The following is a 24,891-nucleotide window of genomic DNA, read 5'->3' as shown; positions in this document are numbered from 1 at the left end:
TAAATAATGTATTTAATATAGGCAAAGAGATGAAACTTCTTATGAAAATTATTTAGAGAATTTTTCATAAAAATTTTTAGATTGTCTACAAAAATTCTAAAATTTTCTCAGCAAATTTTAAGATTTTTTATTGAACGAATTGATAATAAATTGACACGCTTTTCAAAAATCTTTAGAAAAGGAATGAAGAGATTTCATAATATTTTTATTGTAAATGAATTTTTTATATATAAATGTTAAATATTGATTTTTTATTCTACAAATTTTCTAAAATAATATTAAAAATCCTAAATAAATCTTACATTTCTTTAGAATTGTTCATAAATTTAAATTAAGACAAATTCTTAAAATTTTCTAGGAAATTGAGATTTTTTTTTACTAGAATATAGCTTGTACATAAAATTTTCTTTTAAAAAATCAACCAACTGCACATTTTTTAGGAGGGCAATATATCGCCGTAATTAATAATCATGTCATCTGTGTTTACAAGTATATATTATGAATTATTAAATTCTTTATTATTTATTAAAGTAAGAATTGTTCGTAATTTTATTAAAAAACATACACATATATACACACAAGTGTATATAAATAAATAAATAAATATATATATATATATATATATATTTATATATATATTTATATATACTTGTAAAAATATCTGGGCATTTTATATGTATTTTGTTATAATATCAATACTAACATATCAACCAAACTTGTAATTAGCATAGATGTCCCGAAACATATCGCGACATTTGATCCTGACTCCAAGTTTTGCGCATAACAAAAATATCCCTGATAATTTTCTGTGCAAACTATATATCTCCTCAGGAGGCGGACAAAGTCTGTGATGTATTATGGTTGGTACTAGAACCTGGATCCTGCATACATATGCAATTGTTATTTTATTTCCAGATATTAATTGAAATATGGAAATGTGAGACACACATACCGTTTTGTCACATCTTGTCCTCCAAAATCATAATACTCATGATTATTGTCAAATATTTGTCCAAGGATCATGACTGCGTCCACGTGAGCATTTTCCATAATCTGCGAATATAAATTGTGTCGTATATATTTTAGGATATTAGATTGTGTCTGATTTATAAGATACCTTGGACTCGTATCCAGTAAGAAATTTCATTTCTCGAGACAATTGTAGGACCTTATTGCGATTTCCCTCACTTGCAGCATTGATAACTTCTATATATTTGTCCATAAATGCCTTTTCGTATGCCCTACATGCCCCAAAATCCAATAAAATTAACTGCAAAAATAAATTCATTAGAACAAATGAATTTTTATTTATTTTTATTTATTTTCTTATTCAGGATTTTTAATATTATCTTAGAAAATTTGTAGAATAAAAAATCAGAATATTTAACATTTATATATAAAAAATTTATTTACAATAAAAATGTTATGAAATCTCTTCATTGTTGATAAAAATTACAAAATTACAATTATATAATTATTTTGTATACATTACCTGTTTTGTATTAATATTGTAGAAGAAATTGGACCAATTTGGGTCAGTCTGCATAAATCGAAATTCGAATAATTCTTTTAGAGTCAGACGCATAATCAGCTCGCTTATATGTTCTCTAATCTGAACATTCATATCTACACATTTATCAACAGGTATACCTTCTATCATCTCTGTCGTGAATACTTGCTTTGTAGAAAGATCATCTAGAAATTCAACAATGTATCCAAACCTGTAATATCTCGTTAATTATATTTTGTGTTATTTTTATTCAATACCTATTACTATAGGCACATAATATTCTGGGTAAGGCATCATTAATTCCTTGTATTTTTTTGCACATTCTGCTTCTCTTATATAATCTACTTCCCACGCAAGTTCCCGTTTCGCAACTTCCACTACATTGTCTATAAACATTCCTTCTGGAAACATATTCCAAACCTGAAATACATAAATATTTGATATTTATAAGATATATGTTATTTAAACAGTGTTCTCACATGATTTCAAATTATTTGAAATATTTGTACCTTCATTATGCCTACTAAATTCTCAATATCACTTTGAATACCCACAGCCACACCTGGATACTGAATCTTTATCGCTACATCTTGCTTATCCAATAATTTACCATGATGCACTTGTCCTAAAGTATATCATATGATTATTAAAGAAACTTTTAATCGAAATTACATGAAAGGAAAGAACGTTTATGTACCAATGGATGCTGCTGCAAATGGTTTCTCCTCAAAGAATGCAAGTTTACTCCTCCAATCGTGTCCAAGTTCGCTACCTAAAACTTTCTAGAAATAATTTTAATAATCAATATTATGTAGAATGATAAATTCTTTTTTGATATGTATCAATATTTATTATTATTTTTACCTCTACTTGCCACGTGGGCATAAAATCAGCACTTTGTCTGACTCTTTCAAAGACTTTCTGCAATTCGGGGCTTATAATAGTATTGTCTTGGATACTCAATATTTGGCCAATTTTTAAAGCTGCACCTGTAATTTTGGTAAAATGAAATAATAATATCCTAAATATCCCAAATAGTAATATCTTATACAGGGTGTCCCATTTTAAAAGTTCCACCCTCATAACTTTTTAAATTTTGATTGTAGAAAAAAATCTTTCAGACAAAAGTTGTATGGCTTGAAGGGGGACATAAGATGGTGTCATTAATTTGACATTGAAAAGTCACCTGAAGGTCTTGTGAAGATTACATCCAACTTTTTAAATGGGATACCCTATATGCTTTTGCATATTCTTATAGTTCATCTCGAGAGCTTTCCAAAACACTATAATTAAGATACTTTTCATTAAGTACTTTCCGAGTTATAAAGCTTGAAATCATTTCTTAATTTTACATAAATCGTAAAATATCTAGTAAAATATTCATTTTTCGATTATCCTACCTTAATACTTTTATGTACAAAATAATGAGGAATCAATTGGTGTAAAGAAAACACATAATTGTTTCGAACAAAAAATATATAATTTGCAATTAACAATTCCATATTTTTTCTTCGAAACAATTATGTATTTTCTTTACACCAATTGATTCTTCTCATTATTTTGTACATAAAAGATAGGATAATCGAAAAATGAATATTTTACTAGATATTTTACGGTTTATGTAAAATTAAGAAATGATTTCAAGCCTCATAACTCGGAAAGTACTTAATGAAAACTAACTTAATTATAGTGTTTTGGAAAGCTCTCGAGATGAACTATAAGAATATGTAAAAACATATAGGGTGTCCCGTTCAAAAAGTTGGATGTGACCTTCACGTGACCTTCAGGCGACTCTTCAACGTCAAACTAATGACACCATCTTATGTCCCCCTTCAAGCCGTATAACTTTTGTCTGAAACATTTTTTTCTACAATCAAAATTAAAAAAGTTATGTGGGTGGAACTTGTAAAATGGGATACCCTGTATAGATATGTGGCACTTTTGCAAATCTTACCTCTGACTTTACATAATGTCGAGACTATTCTTTCCGCATTAGCTTTAGTGAGGAACATGCTATCAATTGTATCCCCAACACTTTGCTCCTTCAAACCTAATGTTCTCCGTGAATATTCTGCGACAGTACCAATACCAAGACCAAGGCCCAGGGTACCAAAACTTACCATTCTTTGTAATCTTGTAGCAGGAACTTTTCTTTCTTTGGCAGTAGATGATAACTATAATGTAAATTAAGCAATAGGATATTCATAAGAATTGAATATGAATAAATATGTGATTTAATTAAAAATTTTGATATTTACAAGTTGTTTTGGCTTAACTGATAATTTAGCCTTTGGCCTTTCCTTAAGCTCCGTTTGAACGTTTACAGATTCTTCTTCAGATGTATTAATTGTAGAGGGTGAAGTGGAACTGACAACTTTATTTTTAATATTTTTTTCGTGTTCCAATTCCAATTTCCTTAAAATTTCCTTATCTTTATCAGAGAGTTCTATTTGAGGTATCTCTTTATCCAAAGTGGCAATGGTCTCAATCTTTTCCTTTACCGTCATATATTTCCATGTTGTATTTTGTACATCTTGCGAAGACTTCTCAATTGTGAATTTGTTATCGTTATATTTTGGCAAAGCGACATCTTTATCAAGGGGCAACTCTTTTGGATCTTTTGCAGTGTCATATACATGCAATTTCGCCGCCTTGATAGTATAATCATCATTTTTCATGTTCAAACCAGCTATTATCTTAACATATTGTCTAACACCTTCTTCAACCACACCCATACGCTCAGTTATTTCTTTAAAATCCTTTGCTCCTTGTTTCTATTCAAAACAAACATCACAAGAGATTTTAATAAAACATAAGAGATTGAGACGTTGCTTTTATTCAAGGGACTTACAGAGAGCTTACTTGGATCTATGTCGCTCAGTCTTTTTCTTACAGCTTGCATGTACTTTTCAGGTAAATTCTTTAAACTGGAATGTGTGATTTTGTGCTTGATCGCATCCTCCTGATGTTTTATCAGAGCATTCGTCACACTCTGTGCCCCCTTAAGTACACCAAGTAAATCGGAAACTCTCGACCGAGGCATTTCTGTAAGATAACGATAAACTTTTTCACTATAATACAACATATGACAACTTTTGACAATCGAAAAAATATGAAATGATGAAACGTCTGTGTAATCATTTTCAATTTTGGAATCAAAAGTTTGTTACTGCCTTTTAATTTCTGCGTACTTAAAAGTCCTAAATAGCCATCCTCTAATTTTTTCAATTTATTTTGTGGACCTAATTGTCAATTCAATATATCATACAATTCACAAGTAACTTGATTTGTACTTTTGACAACGTCACATAATAATATTATAATAATAATTGGAAAATTATTATATATATAATAATATATTATTATATATAATATATTATATATAATAATTAGAAAATTATTATTATAATTAGAAATTATTATAATAATTAGAAAAAAATACTATAAATATCTCACTTTCTCTTTTTGTTGTGAAACAGCAAAACAGCTGGACGAGGATTGAGAGAGGATTAACGTAATTCTGTAGAAATTGTCTATAAAAATAAATATTAAATAAATACTAAAAATTCAGTATTTTAAAATATATGATATATATTATACCAATATAAAAATAATTTCTATAAATAAAGCGATAATTTTTCGCATACACATGCATATACTTTCTGTTCTCTGTTACATCACGTGTCGCATGCGCATGCGCCTTCACCTTGTCAGCGCGGTAAATTTAAAATCCTCTCTTTTGTAACAACTTTCACCTTTTTTATTATTAATTGTTTATTATTAATTTTATTACTTTTTTATTATTAATTAATATTTAATTACGTAATAAACATCCGTCATAACTTGATCGTCGAAATAAAAATAAATCCTAAATAAACACTAAAAATAAATACTAAATAAATACTAAAAATAAATAAATACTAAATAAATAAATACTAAAAATTCAGTATTTTAAAATATATGATATATATATTATACCAATATAAAATAACAACACATGACTAAACGAGACAAATTTCAAAAATTCTTTTATTTGCTTACATACATTTTTATTTTCATCCGCACCTTTTATTTTGTATATATTATAAATCATTTATATGTATATATTCTCTTTTTATTCATATATATATAAATTATTTATATATACGTAAAACTATTTAGGAAAATTACAGAAATTTTACTAAATACCTTCGCCATGTGTAATGTATATATATGTATATATACATATACATATATATATATATTGTATGTCAAATAATAATTATACATATAACTATTATTTTTATATACAATAATTAAATATATAATTATTACTTTATGCATAATTATATATTAATTATATAATAATGTACTATAAATTATTTATTAAAATAACAATTTTATATATATGAATACAGTGCGACATGTTTTACAAGGATATCACGCTGAATATATTTGCGACCTCATTAAACATCACAGAAATGATATAAATTGCGTAAAATATAATATTATTGCTCTATATAAGAAAATTTTCCCGAAGCAAATTAAACATACTGTTATTACTCTTTCATCATTTTATACAAGCTCTACGCAAAAATTATGTTTCCTTAAATTTATATAGGCACGCATACTCATACATACACATGCGCACATACCACGCACAATTTATATCTCGTTGTTCTTTAAATTACTCTACAAACATAAAAAATGTTCTTTATACATTAAACTCTAAATAGCTTTGGGATGGCGATTCTAACAATCTTCTTCTCGAAGAAAAGTTAGCATTAGTATGTATAGATGTAACGTGACTGTGTTAGTTTTTCTCGTGAACCCTATCGTCGAATTCAATCGAGATACATATATATATATATATAATCTTTACACGCGGTATTTGGAAATTGAGTTTCGCGACAAGTGTCTCCCATCTTAAGCGTATGCTCATTATTAACATACATATGAACATTTACATATACTATTAGATTCAGATATAAAAATGGGTACTGTAAAACTCATCAGACTTTCATAGGAATACATGTATCAAATCTCACAATTTTGTAAGCATTTCTGATTTTATAGATTGTATGATACTACTTACACCACTTGATAAAGTTCATTACGCTCTCTGATCTTTATGCCACGTTTTTGTTCTGTTTGTGTGTATATATATATATATTTTTTTTTTGTAAATATAGAGGAAAAAAATTCGATTTTATAACAATATGAGTCCCAGACGAGATTAAATGACATTCGGCTGATCCGGGATAAGCGAGGCAAAAAATGAACTAAAGAAGGTCCAAGTAAAGGCGAGTGCGCCTGGCCGTTGCTCTTCGTTCTCCTCGTTGGCATTCGTCCGTGCCTCCGGTTGTGGAGTTGGCATTTGAGGATTTTGTTGCTGTGGAACAGCCTGCGGGCCCATCGCCTCGTTCTGCAACACTTGATTGTTGTTGTCTACACGAGCGTTGTTGTTCTCACCTAGTAATATTGGTTGTACCCTGAAGAAACCACCCTGATATCTGTAATGCACAGAAATGGTGCTTTATATTATATACACACATAAAGGTGTCTGAGACCTTACATCTCTTTTCTCTCAAAAACTAAGCATTTTTGAGAAAAACGTTTTAGACAAAAATTGTATAGTTTTGTGGGCAACATAAGATGATGTCATTGATTACATCCTCAATTGTCGTTTGAAAGTCAAGTAAAGGTCACATTGAATTTTTTAAATTGAAACCCCTATTTTTTATTGCATATTCTTGTAGCTTATCTCGAGAGCTTTCCAAAACACTTTAATAAAGTATTTTTCCGTTGAGTACTTTTCGAGTTATGAGGCTTACAATAATGTCTTAATTTTACATAAACCATAAAATATCTAGTAAAATATTCATTTTTTGATTATCTGACCTTACTACTTTTAAATACAAAATAATGAAAGGAATCAATTGGTGTAAAGAAAACATATAATTGTTCCTAAGAAAAAATATGTAATTAACAATTTTTTCTAAAAAAAAACAACTGTTCCCCTCAAAACCATACAATTTTTGTCTAAAACGTTTTTCTCACAAATGCTAAGTTTTTGAAAGAAAAGGAGTGTATAGATGATCTCAAACACCCTGTATAATATTCAGAAAAGTTTGAAAAAAAAATATTAGAGAATAGGATGATGTATAAGAGTATGATGAAATTATTGTAGAAATAGTAAAATATTAAATAATATATTATATATTAAATAATATATATGTTAATATTAAAAATGAAATAATAATATGTATAAATATTAAAAATATATAATATATATAATAATATTAAATATATAAAAATATAAAAAATAGAAATAATATTAAATATATAAAAAATATATAATAATATTAAAAATTAAATAATAGTATATAATATGTATATATTAAATAATATAATAATATGTAATAGATGTATATGAAATAATAAATATATAAAAATATGATGAAATTATTGTAGAAATAGTAGAATATTAAATAATATATTATATATTAAATAATATATTAAATAACATATTATACTCACAGATATATTGCAAATCCCAAGAATGTAACAATGAGAAACCGGAGAGGAGACGAGTAGAAGTACACTATACCGAATAAAAGAATGATTCTGGACAACGTATAGAAGAAATCCAACCAGTCGCGATTAAATGCTGCGTCCTCAGCCACGTCGTTATTTCCCGCATTAATCTCTGGCGCGTCTTGCGCTGCTGGTTGGGCAGCCTGCTCGTCAACGACATTGTTGTTATTGTTACTCGCGTATGTATGTTGAGGAGTATTGTCATTAGTGTTAATGTTCATCTGTTGCAGGTACGGAATACTGGCTTGTAACTGTACGCCTTGTGCTGCCATGCTGTAAGAAGAAAAAATGAATACCTTGCAGCTTATTTATGCAATTTCTACAACTCTTATACAACAAGTTTCTATAGAAGAAAAAGAAGATGCACTTACAGTTGCATATACTGCGTGAAATAATGCGTATATGCCTGTTGCATCCAGGCTAACTGTTGACTATTTCGAGGATCAAAGTACTGTTGAGGCAGATACATTTGAGACGGGGGTGCAGTCGCATTAGCATTTTCATGATTCTGATTTTGAACACTGGCGCTCCTGATATGACTGTTTCCCATCGAGGATGTTGTATCTGTGTTTTTCTCAATCGTCAGATTCTGATTCGATGTTGGTTTAGCGGTGTACATTTTCTGCGATGTACAAACTAGGTGAACCGTGTACGCCTGATCTTCTAAACCATCGCGCTGTCTCAGAATATCCTTCAATTGTGCAGAATCATTTAACAGTTGACCCGAATAAATTAACTTCTGATGCGAACTTTCCTATACAAACAACAACAATTCAAAATTAATTATTCAATAAAATCTAATGCATTAATATACGATATATGATATAAATTATGATATATTAATAATGATAATAAAATTGATAAGCTAGATAATAGAATTATTTTAGAAATTTGATTATTATAGAAATTTTGTTGGTTTAAAAGGATTAAAAAAATTATTTTCATCATTATAGAAATTTATAAAAATTATTTTGATCATCATAGAAATTTATAAAAATTATTTTGATCATTATAAAAATTATTTTGATCATTATAGAAATTTTGTTGGTTTAAAAAGATTTAAAAAATTATTTTGAACATTATAGAAATTTATAAAAATTATTTTGATCATTTAATAGATTAACTTCTGATGCGAACTTTCCTATACAAACAACAACGATTCAAAATTAATTATTCAATAAAATCTAATGCATTAATATACGATATATGATATAAATTGATATATTAATAATGATAATAAAATTGATAAGCTAGCTAGAAGAATTATTTTAGAAATTTGATTATTATAGAAATTTTGTTGGTTTAAAAGGATTTAAAAAAATTATTTTCATCATCATAAAAATTTATAAAAATTATTTTGATCATTATAGAAATTTTGTTGGTATAAAAGGATTAAAAAAATTATTTTGATAATTAATCATAATTAGTTCTGGTACCGTGACATGTCTAACATATTAATAAACGGGATTGTAGACGGTAAAAATATATGATATTTCGAAGAAGATAACATATCATTCCATGTCGTCGAGAAACGTGATAAATAAATTTTCACAACATTATTATACCTTGGAATGAAGGGAATCATGATGCAGATCTAAGACTTTATAAAATGTAACGCTAATGAAATTCTTGTTCTTTCTACTTTAAGGGAAATTGGGAGAAACGTCAGGCTGCTTTCACCGGGCGGAGACAGCTTCGCACGAACGACTTACTGGTTTGCTGGGATAGACCTCGGACAGGTACTCCTTCAGGCGGCCAATGGTCCAGCCGAGATCGCACCTGACCACTTGGTCCTTGATCTGTTGATTCGGCGCCTTTATGATGAGATTAACGGCGGCTTCTGCCATTCTTTCGGCGCGTCAGAGCCAGCCCGAGGTCAGCTGTTGGCGAAGCGGACAACAGTGATTGATGGTGATCCTTGCTCTCGTCGTCGTCGTTGCTCGAAGCTCGATTTATCCTCCTCCGTCGTTCGTTGGAGAGGCGGAGAGCCGTTCAATTTAATGGGAAGAAAGTTGCTTCGGACGTGCAATTCTTAATTTCTCTTTTTTCTTTTTTTTTTTCAGCAAATTATATCGTCCCCAACAACAGTAGTATGTACGACAAAAACGTCACCTGATATCGCTCAAACACAACTGTGTACACACACGTCCGCGGTGTGGGATTGTGTGGATCGCACATTTGGCGATCGCCCATTGGTCGGAGATTACGCGCGCTCATCTCGAAAATTATGCCGAGTTTCCATGAAATCGGGATCGAATTTTCGGGCGGTCCCGAAAAGCACGAAGCTCCCAAGATGGGTCCATATTATTATAATAATGTTTTATAATAATTTAATTTTAATTAATAATAATATTTTAATTTTATAATAATATTTTAATTTAATTTTAAATAATATTGCAGCAATATTATTAATATTGTTGTGCAATATTGCTGCAATTTTCTGTACTGTGGGAGAACTGTATTATTTAAAATTAAATTAAAATATTATTATAACTAAGATTAAATTATTATAAAATATTATTATAAAATTAAATTATAATTATAATATTATTATTATTAAATTATTATTCCCAGCAAACACGAAAAATAACATTTACATAACTATTCTAGAGAGTTTAAATCCGACCATTCTCGCAACATTATTAGATTTCCGATGTCATTTGACGCTGATTGACCGGATCTGAAAGTAGCAACCAATCATATTCGATTACCACTTAACGTTTGAGTCCGCTGAATATGGCCAGAGAGAAAATTGAGAAGTGTCATGGACTTTTAGGTGATCCTAGGTGATCGATTTATCCTCCTCCGTCGTTCGTTGGAGAGGCGGAGAGCCGTTCAATTTAATGGGAAGAAAGTTGCTTCGGACGTGCAATTCTTAATTTCTCTTTTTTCTTTTTTTTTTCAGCAAATTATATCGTCCCCAACAACAGTAGTATGTACGACAAAGGGTGCTTTCCAGCTATGGTAACACAGTGATACACTGTGTGACACAGTGTTACACAGTGTCGACTTGTAGCTGGAACGCTTTTTAGCTTTCTTATTTTGCCACTAGAGTGCAGGGCAGTCACTTTTAATAGTTGTCACTAGGTCTAAATTTTCAGAACGTTCCCACACAACATTATGTCGTCTTAAAGACGTCTAGATGTCTTTAAGTCGTCTTTTTAGCGAATATAAAAGTTTGGTTATCTTCTATCACGCAATACCATTCTTAAAAAATTAATGATACCAAATATGAAATGTTATGTTGGCACTCACTGGGGTGCTACAAAACGACGACACAGGCGAACACAGCATTTTTGCTGTGTACGATTGTGTTGACTTGTGTCGTAGTTGGAAAGCACTTGTATCGACACTGTAGCGACACAGTGTCGCCTGTGTTGCTTGCTGGAAAGCACCCAAAAACGTCACCTGATATCGCTCAAACACAACTGTGTACACACACGTCCGCGGTGTGGGATTGTGTGGATCGCACATTTGGCGATCGCCTATTGGTCGGAGATTACGCGCGCTCATCTCGAAAATTATGCCGAGTTTCCATGAAATCGGGATCGAATTTTCGGGCGGTCCCGAGAAGCACGAAGCTCCCAAGATGGACTCATATTATTATAATAATGTTTTATAATAATTTAATTTTAATTATAATAATATTTTAATTTAATTTTAAATAATATAGTTCTCATAGAGCACAGATTATTGCAGCAATATTATTATTAATATCGTTGTGCAATATTGCTGCAATTTTCTATGCTGTGGGAGAATTGTATTATTTAAAATTAAATTAAAATATTATTATAATGAAAATTAAATTATTATAAAACATTATTATAAAATTAAATTATAATATTATTATTATTGAATTATTATTCCCAGCAAACACAAAAAATAACATTTATATAACTATTCTAGAGAGTTTAAATCCGACCATTCGCAACATTACTAGATTTTCGATGTCATTTGACGCTGATTGGATCTGAAGCCGGTATTCATAGTCCGATGTTATATTTGAGATCGTTTTAAGTTCGAGCTTGAAATGCTACGCAGCTATTTGATTGGTTGAATGTGGTCTTAAGTCAACCTCGAAGCAGACTTAAGACAATCTTAAATATAAGATCGGACTATGAATACCGGCCTGAAAGTAGCAACCAATCATATTCGATTACCACTTAGCGTTTGAGTCCGCTGAATGTGGAGAGAAAACTGAGAAGAATTCATGGACCCTGAAAGCGATACTCCCTCTATGGACATTGAAAACGTAGACATAAACTACAAAGCTAATGTCCATGAATGTTCTCAGAGGGTGTATCTTACAGGGTGTATCTAATAGGTGTCTCATGGTGTGCCACCTGTGTAGAGTTGGTGCAAGTGTGTGCAGTGCGTACACACCAACTGGCCGATTACACCAACTGGCTCCAACAAATTTGTGAGAGCCACTTTGTGTACACCCAACATGCACCTGTGCGGTATACTGAGCCCAGACGAATACGCAGCTCCAGTGAGGCACCATTCGACCAGCCGAACATACAACACCCGAAATGTGCAGTCGGTGCAGACCAGCCGAAATCGCTATTAAAACGCTCCCACTAAGCAAATAGCGTTATTTCTGATTAAAAACCGAGTCGCAAAGTCCTGAACCATTTTTTTCTATAATGAAAAAAATTTGAAACCATTTTTTTGAAACCATTTTTTTAAACCACATTTTTTTAAAACCATTTTTTTCTTATATAATGCGAAAAACTTTATTTTGTACTAAAAATCATATTTTTTCCGTTAAAAGCGTTTCCTTAAAGAAAATTTTGTCAAGGAGGCTAAAGGTCGGTGCTTATTAGCGCAACTTTACTCAATAATTACTGTTTTATTAAGCATTATAGAAAAAAATGATTCAGGACTTTTCGACTTGGTTTTTAATCAGGAATAACGCTATTTGTTTAGTGGGAGCTTTTTAAGATACACCTTGTATAATGTGCACAATTTCTGATTTCGTTCCATGCTATGTGCACGAAATGCTGGTAGCACCAGAGTATAACAAGTTATACAGGGTGTCCCAAAAGTCCCGGACCGGTCGAATATTTCATAAACTATGCACTTTAGAAAGAAATGTTTCAGACAAAAGTTGTATGGCTTGAAGGGGGCCATCAGATAGTGGCAATGATTTGACTTTGGAAAGTCATTTGAAGGTGACGTAAAGGTCATCTTCAATTTCTTAAATGGGACCCCCTACTTTTTATTACATATTCGTGTAACTTATCTCGAGAGCTTTCCAAAACACTATAATAAAGTATTTCTTCATTGAGTACTTTTCGAGTTAGGAGACTTGAAATCATTTCTTAATTTTGCATAAACCATAAAATATCTAGTAAAATATTCATTTTTCGATTATCTTACCTTAATACTTTTATGTACAAAATAATGAGAGGAATCAATTGGTGTAAAGAAAACACATAGTTGTTTAAAAAAAAAATGTAATTGTTAATTGCAATTACATATTTTTTTCTTAAAAACAACTATGTTTTTTCTTTAGACCAATTGATTTCTCTCATTATTTTGTACATAAAAGTATTAAGGTAAGATAATCGAAAAATGAATATTTTACAAGATATTTTACGGTTTATGTAAAATTAAGAAATGATTTCAAGCCTCATAATTCGGAAAGTACTTAATGAAAACTAACTTAGTTATAGTGTTTTGGAAAGCTCTTGACGTGAACTACCAGAATATTTAAATAGGTTGTTCCATTTAAGAAATTGACGGTGATCTTCACGTGACTTTCAAATGACTCTCCCATATCAAATCATTGCCACTATCTGATGATAGTGATAGACATGGGAGAGTCCCCCTTCAAGCCATACAACTTTTGTCTGAAACATTTCTTTCTAAAGTGCATAGTTTATGAAATATTCGACCGGTCCGGGACTTTTGGGACACCCTGTATATCGTTCCATCCCCATCGTTCACCGTCACTGCAATCATTATTAAAAATAACTATCTATATATAAATATTAATTAATATTTGTATATAGATAGTAATATTTTATAAAATGCTTGTCATTTTGTTATGCATTTTATTGATGAATAAAATAAATAACTGTAGACTCGAGATAACACAACGTAAAGAACTAATGGAATTGTCAATAAGCAATCTTCCCATCATCCCATATAGCATCTTATGTCCAAAAAACATTAACAGGACATCCTGAAGATGTCTAATCGCCCAAAGATATCTTTTGGATACCTTCTGGACATCTTTTGGATATGCATGCTATGTGGGATAGCATATCTTAAAGTTTCTTATTGACGACAAACATGTTTTATAAAACATTTAATCATCTATTGACAATGCAGTAGTTAAAGGGTTAACTGTCCACTTAATGTTAATACTGTGTTGTTGCAATGCAACGAAGTTAAATCAAACATCAAATATTATAGTTCTAAGAAGAGACATTGAAGAGATTTATTGAATCTAGTAAATATTATATTTATATTATCTAACTGATATATATAACTTTTAGTTAATGAGGAATAAATTGTAGATGGATATGCATGTATTAATATTAGAATGTTTGTTTCTTACGATATTTATTAAACATTTAACATGTATATTTTTGTATATTATATTTTATATATTATATAAAATCTGCACTTTTTAATGTATTAACTATTTTATAAATTCATAAATATTAACACACAATTGTAATTTTCTTTCCAAGCTTTTTTTATATTATGTTTCGAAGCTATTTTCTATTTCAAATTATATATATAAGCTATTTCCTATTTCAAATTATATATATAAATTTTTGTACGTACATATATCATTGTTGGAGGGAATACATTTTTCTAAATTTGTAAAATATTTGAAAATATGTCTATTATTATACATAATTTTAAAAAGAGATCATTATATAAATACTTGTTTAAATCATTCTATGCAGAATGTTTCTTTAATAGTATAAAGATATTTTTGAAAATAAAAATGTTGTATATAATTTAATATATGAATGGATTGAATATATGAATGGATTGAATATATGTCACAAAAGGAGATCGAAGCATCACAGAATTATTTTTAATTATGTTTCACGTAATTAAGTGTTTATAACACTTTTTTGGAAATAAAGTAATTGATGATTTATATAGCGAGAGAAAGAGAGAATTTGATTGAATTGGATGCACTAATGCACACTGATACATATAAAGATTGCTATATAAAATTATAATAGTATAATTAAAATAATAAAGTAATTAGTATTATAAATTTTTATATTATATTATATTATATTAAGTATATTATGTTAAGTTAATATTAAATAAAATTATATCACATACGTTTTTATATTATTAAGATTATTCAATGCAAAGGACGATAATGATAACTCGTACAATTATTTTATTTATTTTAATTATTTATATGCTATTGTAAAATTTCTATTTATTTATACTAATGTAAAAACGCTACCGCGTCACGTATTCAAATTACATTATATGAATGTCACAGAAAACATATAAATCACTTTTTTTAAATCCATTATTACTTTTATTATAATCAGAATATCTTTTATGTAATAAACGCCTCCTATGCCAAAGAAAAGATACTCTGAAATAAATTAATATAAAAAGTTAAATAAAATTTATTAAACAGTTAAATATGCATATACCCTAATTATTTTTATTTATGTACGGAACGATTTTTATTTTATATATAACTTTTTGTCAAATAATTTTTAAAGATTTTAATTTTTTTTAAAATAACGCCGAGTATCGCATCGTAGAGAAAAATAAATTACAAACGGAATGCAGTTAATAAGACGTCATGGCAACACATGATCAGATTTGATCATTCGAAGTCAGTTATTATTGTGATCGCCAATCAAAAAGGCTCAATCGCTCACTTGTCGCTTGATTCAAACATCATATGAAACACAGAAAACGTGTAATATCACAGAAAACGTGTAATTGTGTACGAATAGTGGATTTTAAAAAGCATATATAGTAACACAATCGTACGAATGATGTGTATATATATATATATGAATTAATATCAATTCGATTAGCACATTAGAAATAATAGAGTGAAAAGAAAAAACGAAATATTCAACGGGAACTGATTGAGTACAAACATTAACAAAAAATGCAAATTATATTTGGAACAATTGTATGTATTTTATTGAAAGGTTTAATACTGACAAGAGCGATTATCACGTTTATGCCGAAAAATTATACCACTTCAAACAGCCTTCAGAAAAAAAATGTTTCCATGTATTCGGATTTAAATTTTACGCAGGTGAGAGATATTTTTCGTTTGATTAAGAAACAATTGAATGTTATTGCAGCTGGTAATTCATAAATGAATGATAATAATTTATATATACTCTCTCTATCTATATAATTAGATAAAATAAAATAAAACTATCCAACATAAAAGGAAAAGTGTGTTGTAAAAAAAGAATGTATAAAGTTTCGAAATTTTATTTATAAATGGATGTATTATATAATATAACATATTAAATTTAATTAAAACGGTATATTAAAACTCGATTGTATTACTGTCTCTCTCTCTCTCTCTCTCTCTCTCTCTCTCTCTCCCCCCTCTCTCCCCCTCTCTCTCTCCCCCCCTCTCTCTCCCTCTCTCTCTCTCTCTCTCTCTCTCTGTCTCTCTCTCTCTCTCTCTCTCTCTCTCTCTCTCTCTCTCTCTCTCTCTCTCTCTCTCTCTCTACGACTAGCGCGGTAGCCGTCGTGCCGCAGACTTTGCGCGCTTCGCCCCTGGCTTCCTCTTGTAGCTCCGTGCTGATTAACTGACTTACAATAATCAATGCGGCGAAATTATTCATGGGATCGAAAAATAGTATTAGACATTTTTTCTTAAATTCTCATTCTTTATCGGATGGCACTGAGCGTATGCGATACTTTTTTAGCACCCTGTATAATTTATCATTAAAAGCAACAGAAATAATCGCGTTTCTGCTTTAAGGGTACTCAATTGCTTTTGTATGTTATACTTTATGAAGGATATTTCAATATCCAAGAAAAGTGATCATCATGTACTAAATTTCAAATCTGACTGGAATTATTCTGATAATATAACTATAAGAAGTGAGCGAGAAGTCGGTGAGGTTCCACTTGCAAATATTTCTATCACCCCAGAACCTATCAGTAAGTTGAAAAAAAATGCATAAAATAAAATGCATTAATAATAAAATCTACGACAAAAAATTGTAAATATAATTTAAATTCAAATGAGAATGGAAATCAAATCTAAAAATATCTTCTAGTAGTGAGAAAAATATAAATTCTTTTCTGTTGAAAAAGAAATAGAAAATCATAATATTGTAAAAATAATATTGTGAAAATCATAATATAAACATAATATTGTAAAAATTTTTATGATTTAAGATAAAGTCAATATATATTTTATTAATTAGCTATTTTGTTTCAAAGCAATCGCCACACTGAAAAAATTGTATTCTCAACTTAAAAATATGCCACTTATCTTTAGAATATATACTAAAAATAAGTGGCATATTCTTAAGTTGAGAATATAATTTTTTCAGTGCAATATTGTACTTCTGATTTTTTTAAGCAATAAGAATTTTTCGAAGAGTATGACTTATCATTTTATTAAAAGTTATTAACTGAATTTTGCTAAGGATTAATAATTACTTTCTAAATCTTAAATGACGGAAAATTTTTTTATATTATTTTATTTTTTTAAAGATCAATACTATATTAATTTTATAATATACATTTATTTTTTTTCTTTTCTTTATTTTCACATTGAATTATTTTTTCTGATTTACTGAGATAATTCACTTAATTATTATATATTAATTTTATATATAATTATGTTAATATGTACGATCTTAAAATCTTTAGAAAGCAGTTTGAGCAAGCCAACATCTTTCAGAGCATTTGTACAATTCGACAATGCAATTCACAAAAAACGATATTTTTGTGACATTGAGGTAAAAAATCTAAATTCGCAGTTTGTATTCTTTCATTTTTCTTCTTTTTCCTTAAATTCAACGACATAGAAAGGTTCTTTCTGTTATAATTTTACTAAATATAAAAATACTGAATTGTTGTTCTTTTACAGATGGAATCAACCTAACATTACCGATGAAGCAATACAAGGATACACAGTGAAATGTTTTTTCATCGAGGACGTACAAGAGATTCAAATCTGTGACGATAAAAATATCACAACTACAAAATTGGAGCACATAGTGCACAATCCAAAACCTAACATGACATATTATTTCCGAGTACGTGCGCATACTAAAGTTGTTGCTGGTCCTTACACGGAAATCCGATCTGTGTCAACTATGCATGAAAATCCAATACCTAAATTATTAATCAAAACGGTTCATGGTATCGAAATATATGACCTGGATTCGAACAACATTATTAAGTTGGTATTGCTAAAATAGTACGTACTGATAAAAATATGTAATTATTAAATTATTTTTGACACTTATAAAGTTAAAGTTATTATTGCTATGCACAAGTTTATTATTATCAACATTATAGTAATAACTATAAAAATAGAAATCTCAACTAAAATTTGTATACAATTGTAGTTGGCTCTTCAGTGAATTCGCTTTCTCGATAGAAGAACAAAGAATTTATTGGCATGACTTAACCAATTATGGCTTAATGACATTGAAGATTAATGAAAATAATATCACAAAAATGACCAGCTATAATAAAATTCTACGTTGTCTCTGCATTGACTGGGTAGCAAGAAATCTATATTTTATAAATGATTATCAAGAATCAAGTTATATTGTAAAGTTTGACTTAACAATGTGGGAAAATGGCATAATAAAATTTGCTGAGATTATGAAAACAAACACTTATTCTAACAATATGAATATGTTACCGTCTATGGGGTATGTATACTACCATTCACCTGAAAAAAGAATCTTCTATTAAAGATTTATTGATATTAAGATTGCAAATTTGTAATTTTTCTATAATTTTACGTGGTTTTATAATTAAGATCATAAGTAAAAAAAAATAAGTTATTATATAATTATAAGAATTTCGAATTTTTACTACATATAAGTTTTTATTTTTGTTAAAATGTTTCATAATGAATAAAATAATTATATATTTTTTAGAATTGTATATGGTGTATCGTTGTATAATTTATCGACTAAAGGATACAATATGACAAGATATTATCTCGATGAAAAAAATGAGCAAATTGTTCAAATAAATTCGTCTATTATGTACTTTTGCCCACTTCAACTTACCACAGACTATTATTCTCACTATACGATAGTTGATGACATGAATAATGAGAAGTCATTAATTTACTGGTTAACTACCAATTACATAATTGTGACGGACTTTAACGTTTCTATTTGCAATATGATTTTACACAAGAAAAACATAAGTGATGACACAAAATTCAGATCTATAACGATTGACAAAACATACGTTTACATTTTAGCATCAGATTTTAATGGTTACCATCTCTACTCTATTTTGAAAAAAAAATATGCAAGTGTCAATAGCGTAAATGCTGACAAATATGTTGAAAAGATAACAGACCTAGAATATTATATGTATTTTACAATTAACGCTTTTGATAAATCTTCTCAACCATATCCTCCAATAAGATGTCTGACACCTGACGAAAAAGTTTATAATTTTGAGAATGTGACTGCAACGACAAACAGCATCATTGTAAATCTTCCGGAGCCGGTTGTAAAGAGTGGATGCAAAAAATATAATTTACCAACTACTGTATATACTATTTCCGTAAGTTTTGACAACTGTTTAGACAACAATCGTTTAGACAACAAGTCTGAAAAATTCAATGTGCTGACGAGCGAGCGATATTACGAGATTCAAAACTTAACTCCATTTACGGAGTACAAGTTGAAGTTTACTTTAAGTAATTTTTACTTTAATCATTTATCAATAAATCCATTCGATTCGAATGTGATAATAAAAACTAATTTGGGCAAGCTTAATGCACCAGAAAACGTAAGTGTTCTAGCTCTGACGCCTACTGTAGCAGTAGTTCATTGGATGGCACTCAAGAAAGTGAACTGCATGGCAGTGACCTACGAAGTGCGTTGGAATTCAGTTATATCAATGAACGACACGCAACAAAATAATAAACAATTGATCAATGTATCAAAAAGTACGGCAGACGGCAGATTTTTCACAAAGATTAACATGTCGCTATCAGTACAAGATTATTTGATATACGTACGTGTATATCCAATTAATTTCAGCAATTTCTACAACGAGAGTTTGAACAAGATCGTTCACATATACTCGGAGCCAAACATTATTATTCTGAACGAGGTTAACATAAATAGCATGAACATTTCATGGATCTCAAACATCAATCTGACGGTCTCTTTTGCATTAAAGTACAAAGACATTGCAACAGAAAAGTGGCAAACAACGAATGATACTAAAATTAATTATAACGAAAAAGTAATATACCATATTGAAAATTTGCAATTGGGAACTTCATATAAGTTTCGTTTGATATTGAGATACCTCGAATATGAGGAAACTTTTAGATGGCCGGTTGATAAAAGATTTATTTTTTCAACACTTGGTAAGCAAATGAAGGTATCTATACAGCGCAATGAGATTGCAGATATATTAAAGAATAATTTCATTGAAACATTACAATATTGCAAATCGATTGCGAAACTCTACTGAGTTATTGTACAAGATGACAACGTTAGGATGTTCACTTTTTGCAATATTGCAATGAAATATACATTATAACAACGTTGCAGTATAATATATTTGAAAGAATGCAATATTATTGCAACCATTTAATAATATTATGTATAAAATACACTAGTCAAAAAAAATAGGGAACACTTTTTGAACCCAAAAAATTGGGCTACACAATTGGAAGGTGCGAAAAAATTAAAAAGTGTTATAGTTTTAAAATGTTTCTAAAATATAAATATCATATTGCTTATATCTAATTAATATTTATATCTATCTAATATTTTGTTAATTTATATTTCTACAATGTTTCTGTAATGCATATAATTTATTACGTTTATAAACGTTTAAGGCTGCAGCTTTTGCATAAGCGCATAACCATAAGCATAAGAAAATTGATTGGTCCCCAAGTATATGCATAAGAAAATGAACCAATCAATTTTCTTATGCTTATGGTTATGCGCTTATGCAAAAGTATGTGCTGCGGCCTTTATTATTACGGTTACGTAATAATATAAACGTAATAATAAACCAAAGATGATCATATCTATGATAATATATTGCAAAATTATATTTAAAATTATTTAATAATCATATAACATAAAACATTATTATATAATTACTAATTCTTTTTTAATTAGAAATGGTTTTAATAAATAAAAATCCAACAATAATAATTAAAAACATTATAAAACATTATAAAAATTCGTTATAATTATATATATTTGCATGTACAAAATACATAAAAACACATAAAAAAATATAATAATAAATATAATAGTATCTATTCTTAATATAATAAAAAGATATATTATCCTTGAAGATTAATATCGTATTCGTACATGAAGTGAAAATATATCATAAAATATATTGCAACATTGATATAAAATGTTATTTATATTTTAATAAAAAAAATAGCAATGCTTATCTTTAGTTTAGAATCATACTTATTCGACTGATATTATTTCTGTGTTATTAATTTGTTTAACTTTCGCAAAGATAAAATTCATATATACAAGTATAAAAAAATAAAATATACAAATATAAAAAAATATATTATTACATTATTTTTTTAGATAAATTAAAGAGTATTAGTAGTAGTTTTCCAATGTTTTGAAAATATAAATATCATATTGCTAATATCTAATTCATACTTTGTTAATTTATATTTCTACAATATTTGCGTAATGTTGCATTGCAATTTGTAATATTGCAATATTGTTGTAAAGTAGTTGTAACATTCTGTGCTGCATAGTTATTATAATATTATGTGCTAATTTTTTATATATGAATAAGCCTAAAATTTTAAAAAATTAAATTTTTGTAATAAACTTATAAGTAAAAATAAATTTGTAAAAACATGCATACACGAGGATATTAAAATTATATTTTTGCTTAATACAGATATTTCACCTTCTCCTGGAATAGCAAAAAGATATTACTTATTATTGATGTTAGGATTTATCATTATAGTTAGTACTATAATCTGCCTCTGCTACTTTTATCGTTGTAAGTATTTGTATTTGATGTAGGTATTGACTTCAATTGTAGATTATACATATATATATCTGATATAATATCTAAAAATTTACTGAAAATAGTAATTTACTTATATAAAACTAACTTATATAAAACGAATATATTTACTAAAAAACGAAAAATTTTATAATACATATTATTACATAATTAAATTTTATAACAGTGTATCGTCAACGCAAAAGTAATATTGAAATATTGTAGTGCTTTGGAAAGCTCTCGAGATAAACTATAAGAATAGGTAATAAAAAATGGGGGATTCTATTTAACAAAATAGAGATGACCTTGAAATCTCTAAAGCGCTTCCACCTACAAAAAAATTATTAGTAGCATATTGCGGCCCTCTTGATACCGTACATCTTTTATACAGACAAAATTTTTGTATCTCTAAAAATAACGAAGATATTCGAGGTGGACAGAGTTATTGGCCCATCCTGTATATCTGATATAATATCTAGAGATTTACTGAAATTATTAATTTACTAATGATTTACTTATATAAAATTAAACTAATAAATTTATTAAAAAACGATAAATTTTATAATACATATTATTACATAATTAAATCGAAATTTTATAACAGTATATCATCGACGCAGAAATAATAATAAGCAATTTTTGCCTCCAACAATGGCCAACATGGAATTAGCGATTCTATATGAAGTATCTTGCCAAAACACTCAATTGAATATGCTTTACAGTCCTATGTTACATTATAACCCGGATGAATATGCGATAACTAAAATCGAACGTGAACAAATCACATTAACAAAACTTCTTGGTAGCGGCGCATTTGGAAAGGTAAAGATTAGTTTTTTCAAGCAATGTTTCAAATTAATTTCTAGATCAGGAAAACAGACCTTTCCTAATAAAGACATAAATTATATGAATTTTTATAGTAGATTATATGTAATATAAAATTTAGATGAGACAACATACATGTACTCTGTTATATAATACTCTGTAATATAATGTTGAATTATTTAATATAAAATAAAACATAACGATACTTGACATTAATCTATACATTTTTAAGTACATATTTAAATTTGTATCAAATATTTTGCAGGTATTTCGAGGAAATGTGAAGAATTTAGAAAGGTGCGGCGTAGACATATCCGTTGCAATAAAAACGCTTCGGAAAGATGCTTCTTCCAATGAGAAAAAGGAATTTTTAAAAGAAGCCAAACTTATGAGTCACTTTCGACATAAACATATATTAAGATTGTTGGCCATTTGTGAAGATGGGGGTCCTCCATTACTAGTGTTGGAATTGATGGAAACTGATCTGTTAAAATATTTAAGAGACTGTCGAAATTTGCAACCGTCAGATTCGCATGCTCTGCGTTTGCAGGATTTACTCGCCATGTGCGAAGATGTTGCGCGAGGCTGTTGCTACTTGGAAGAGTTGCGCTTCGTACATAGAGATCTTGCGTGTCGCAATTGTTTAATGTCCTCGAGAAATCGCGAGAATCGTGTCATTAAAATTGGAGATTTTAGACTGGCTAGAGATATCTACAACGATGATTATTATCGCGTGGTAAATGCAATTATTTAAAATTTAATTATTAAAACAATGAATTCTTTTGGACATGCTTTCAATTTTTTATCATAATATTATTATCCATTTTTTTGAATAATATTGAGTAATATAAATAAATTGTTTATATTAAATATAAATTGTTTATAGTAAATAAAAATAGTAATATATATTAATAGTAATATAAATTGTTTATAGTAAATATAAATAAATTGTTTATATTTATATAAAGTAAGAGATAAATAAGAGTTTTTTTTTATTTTGCACATATTTTATTCTAAATGAACAACTTGAACCAGAAAATTAAATTTTTGTTAAAATCATGTTTTAGAAAGGAGAAGATTTGCTTCCTGTTCGCTGGATGGCACCGGAATCTTTGATAATCGGCACATTTACTTCTCAAAGCGATGTTTGGTCATTTGGTGTTTTAATGTGGGAAATTACATCGTTGGGCCAACCTTATATTGGCAAGTCTAATGAAGAAGTGATAAGTTATGTACGTGCTGGAGGCAGGTTGCCGATGACTCTTAACTGTCCGTCAATATTGTACCAGTTGATGCTACGTTGCTGGAGTACAGCGGATGCTAGGCCAAATTTCAAATTTTGTTTGAAAAATATTATAGCATTAAGAAAGAACATAGAAGATGCCTTACTGAGTCCAGTCGATACTATTTAGCCGATATAATTAAATTAATGTTTATCTTCGTTTTCGAACGATAAATCTTAATATAGAAAAAATATTTCTAGAATATTTCTAAATTGATTCTGTTATTTTAAAGTTTAATCTTAATATTAGATTTATCAATGAAGGTAAAAGAAATTTTTTAATCTTATCTTCCATAAAATCTTGATTATTAAAAAATATCACATCCATTTTCATGATTATACGACAACGTAATATAATGATATATCTAATTTGTGTTTTTGAATAATCGAAACAAAACCTAATTGATTGCGATTGTATATATATATATATATATATATATATATATATATGTATAAACAATATTTTTTTCAATATGGAAGTATA

General features: G+C 28.6%; 3 protein-coding genes across 4 annotated transcripts; 1 reads left to right on the top strand and 2 right to left on the bottom strand.

Moving 5' to 3' along the window:
- Nucleotides 1–659: 659 nt before the first annotated feature.
- On the bottom strand, nt 660–5,187 carry LOC105257560 (atypical kinase COQ8B, mitochondrial). 2 transcript variants are annotated; one of them, XM_025414188.1, is made up of 13 exons: nt 5,158–5,187; nt 4,967–5,043; nt 4,362–4,555; nt 3,769–4,284; nt 3,465–3,684; nt 2,375–2,499; nt 2,208–2,292; nt 2,020–2,135; nt 1,768–1,930; nt 1,493–1,695; nt 1,118–1,270; nt 953–1,053; nt 660–881 (listed from the first exon to the last, which is right to left on the bottom strand). In XM_025414188.1, exons 1-13 carry the CDS (start codon nt 5,163–5,165, stop codon nt 707–709), a joined length of 2,136 nt encoding a protein of 711 aa, XP_025269973.1. In that variant the 5' UTR covers nt 5,166–5,187; the 3' UTR covers nt 660–706. The 2 variants fall into 2 exon arrangements, with proteins under 2 accessions (XP_025269973.1, XP_011266567.1); XM_011268265.2 differs by lacking the exons at nt 4,967–5,043; nt 5,158–5,187 and having other exon boundaries at nt 4,373–4,555.
- A 685-nt stretch (nt 5,188–5,872) lies between these two features.
- LOC105257561 (homocysteine-responsive endoplasmic reticulum-resident ubiquitin-like domain member 2 protein) lies at nt 5,873–10,258 on the bottom strand. The gene is made up of 4 exons (XM_011268266.3): nt 9,799–10,258; nt 8,458–8,840; nt 8,030–8,359; nt 5,873–7,002 (listed from the first exon to the last, which is right to left on the bottom strand). The coding sequence occupies exons 1-4, from the start codon at nt 9,931–9,933 to the stop codon at nt 6,726–6,728; spliced, it is 1,125 nt and encodes a 374-aa protein (XP_011266568.1). The 5' UTR covers nt 9,934–10,258; the 3' UTR covers nt 5,873–6,725.
- An 8,063-nt stretch (nt 10,259–18,321) lies between these two features.
- LOC112639603 (proto-oncogene tyrosine-protein kinase ROS-like) lies at nt 18,322–24,550 on the top strand. Its single transcript, XM_025414159.1, has 5 exons — nt 18,322–18,445; nt 19,533–20,660; nt 22,905–23,122; nt 23,391–23,861; nt 24,193–24,550. Exons 1-5 carry the CDS (start codon nt 18,322–18,324, stop codon nt 24,535–24,537), a joined length of 2,286 nt encoding a protein of 761 aa, XP_025269944.1. The 3' UTR covers nt 24,538–24,550.
- The last annotated feature ends 341 nt before the right edge of the window (nt 24,551–24,891 follow it).

This window comes from Camponotus floridanus, unplaced genomic scaffold (assembly GCF_003227725.1).
Source record: "Camponotus floridanus strain SB8 unplaced genomic scaffold, Cflo_v7.5 scaffold79, whole genome shotgun sequence".
Classification (NCBI taxonomy): Eukaryota; Metazoa; Arthropoda; class Insecta; order Hymenoptera; family Formicidae; genus Camponotus; species Camponotus floridanus.
The sequence above is the reverse complement of the archived record's forward strand: the minus strand, read 5'-3'. Positions and strand labels throughout refer to the sequence as shown.

What these genes read in the sequence shown, in the direction of transcription:
- LOC105257560 (XM_025414188.1), bottom strand. An exon ending in TTTCACAACAAAAAGAGAAA is followed by an intron (nt 4,556 to 4,966) that starts GTGAGATATTTA and finishes GTTATCTTACAG; the next exon opens with AAATGCCTCGGTCGAGAGTT. An exon ending in TTATGTGCCTATAGTAATAG is followed by an intron (nt 1,696 to 1,767) that starts GTATTGAATAAA and finishes TTGAATTTCTAG; the next exon opens with ATGATCTTTCTACAAAGCAA.
- LOC105257561 (XM_011268266.3), bottom strand. Translation starts at nt 9,933, where the DNA reads ATGGCAGAAGCCGCCGTTAATCTCATCATAAAGGCGCCGAATCAACAG. An exon ending in AGGTCTATCCCAGCAAACCA is followed by an intron (nt 8,841 to 9,798) that starts GTAAGTCGTTCG and finishes TTGTTTGTATAG; the next exon opens with GAAAGTTCGCATCAGAAGTT. An exon ending in TTGGGATTTGCAATATATCT is followed by an intron (nt 7,003 to 8,029) that starts GTGAGTATAATA and finishes TGTGCATTACAG; the next exon opens with ATATCAGGGTGGTTTCTTCA.
- LOC112639603 (XM_025414159.1), top strand. Translation starts at nt 18,322, where the DNA reads ATGACATATTATTTCCGAGTACGTGCGCATACTAAAGTTGTTGCTGGT. An exon ending in ATTAATCAAAACGGTTCATG is followed by an intron (nt 18,446 to 19,532) that starts GTATCGAAATAT and finishes TTTACATTTTAG; the next exon opens with CATCAGATTTTAATGGTTAC. An exon ending in ACGATGATTATTATCGCGTG is followed by an intron (nt 23,862 to 24,192) that starts GTAAATGCAATT and finishes ATCATGTTTTAG; the next exon opens with AAAGGAGAAGATTTGCTTCC.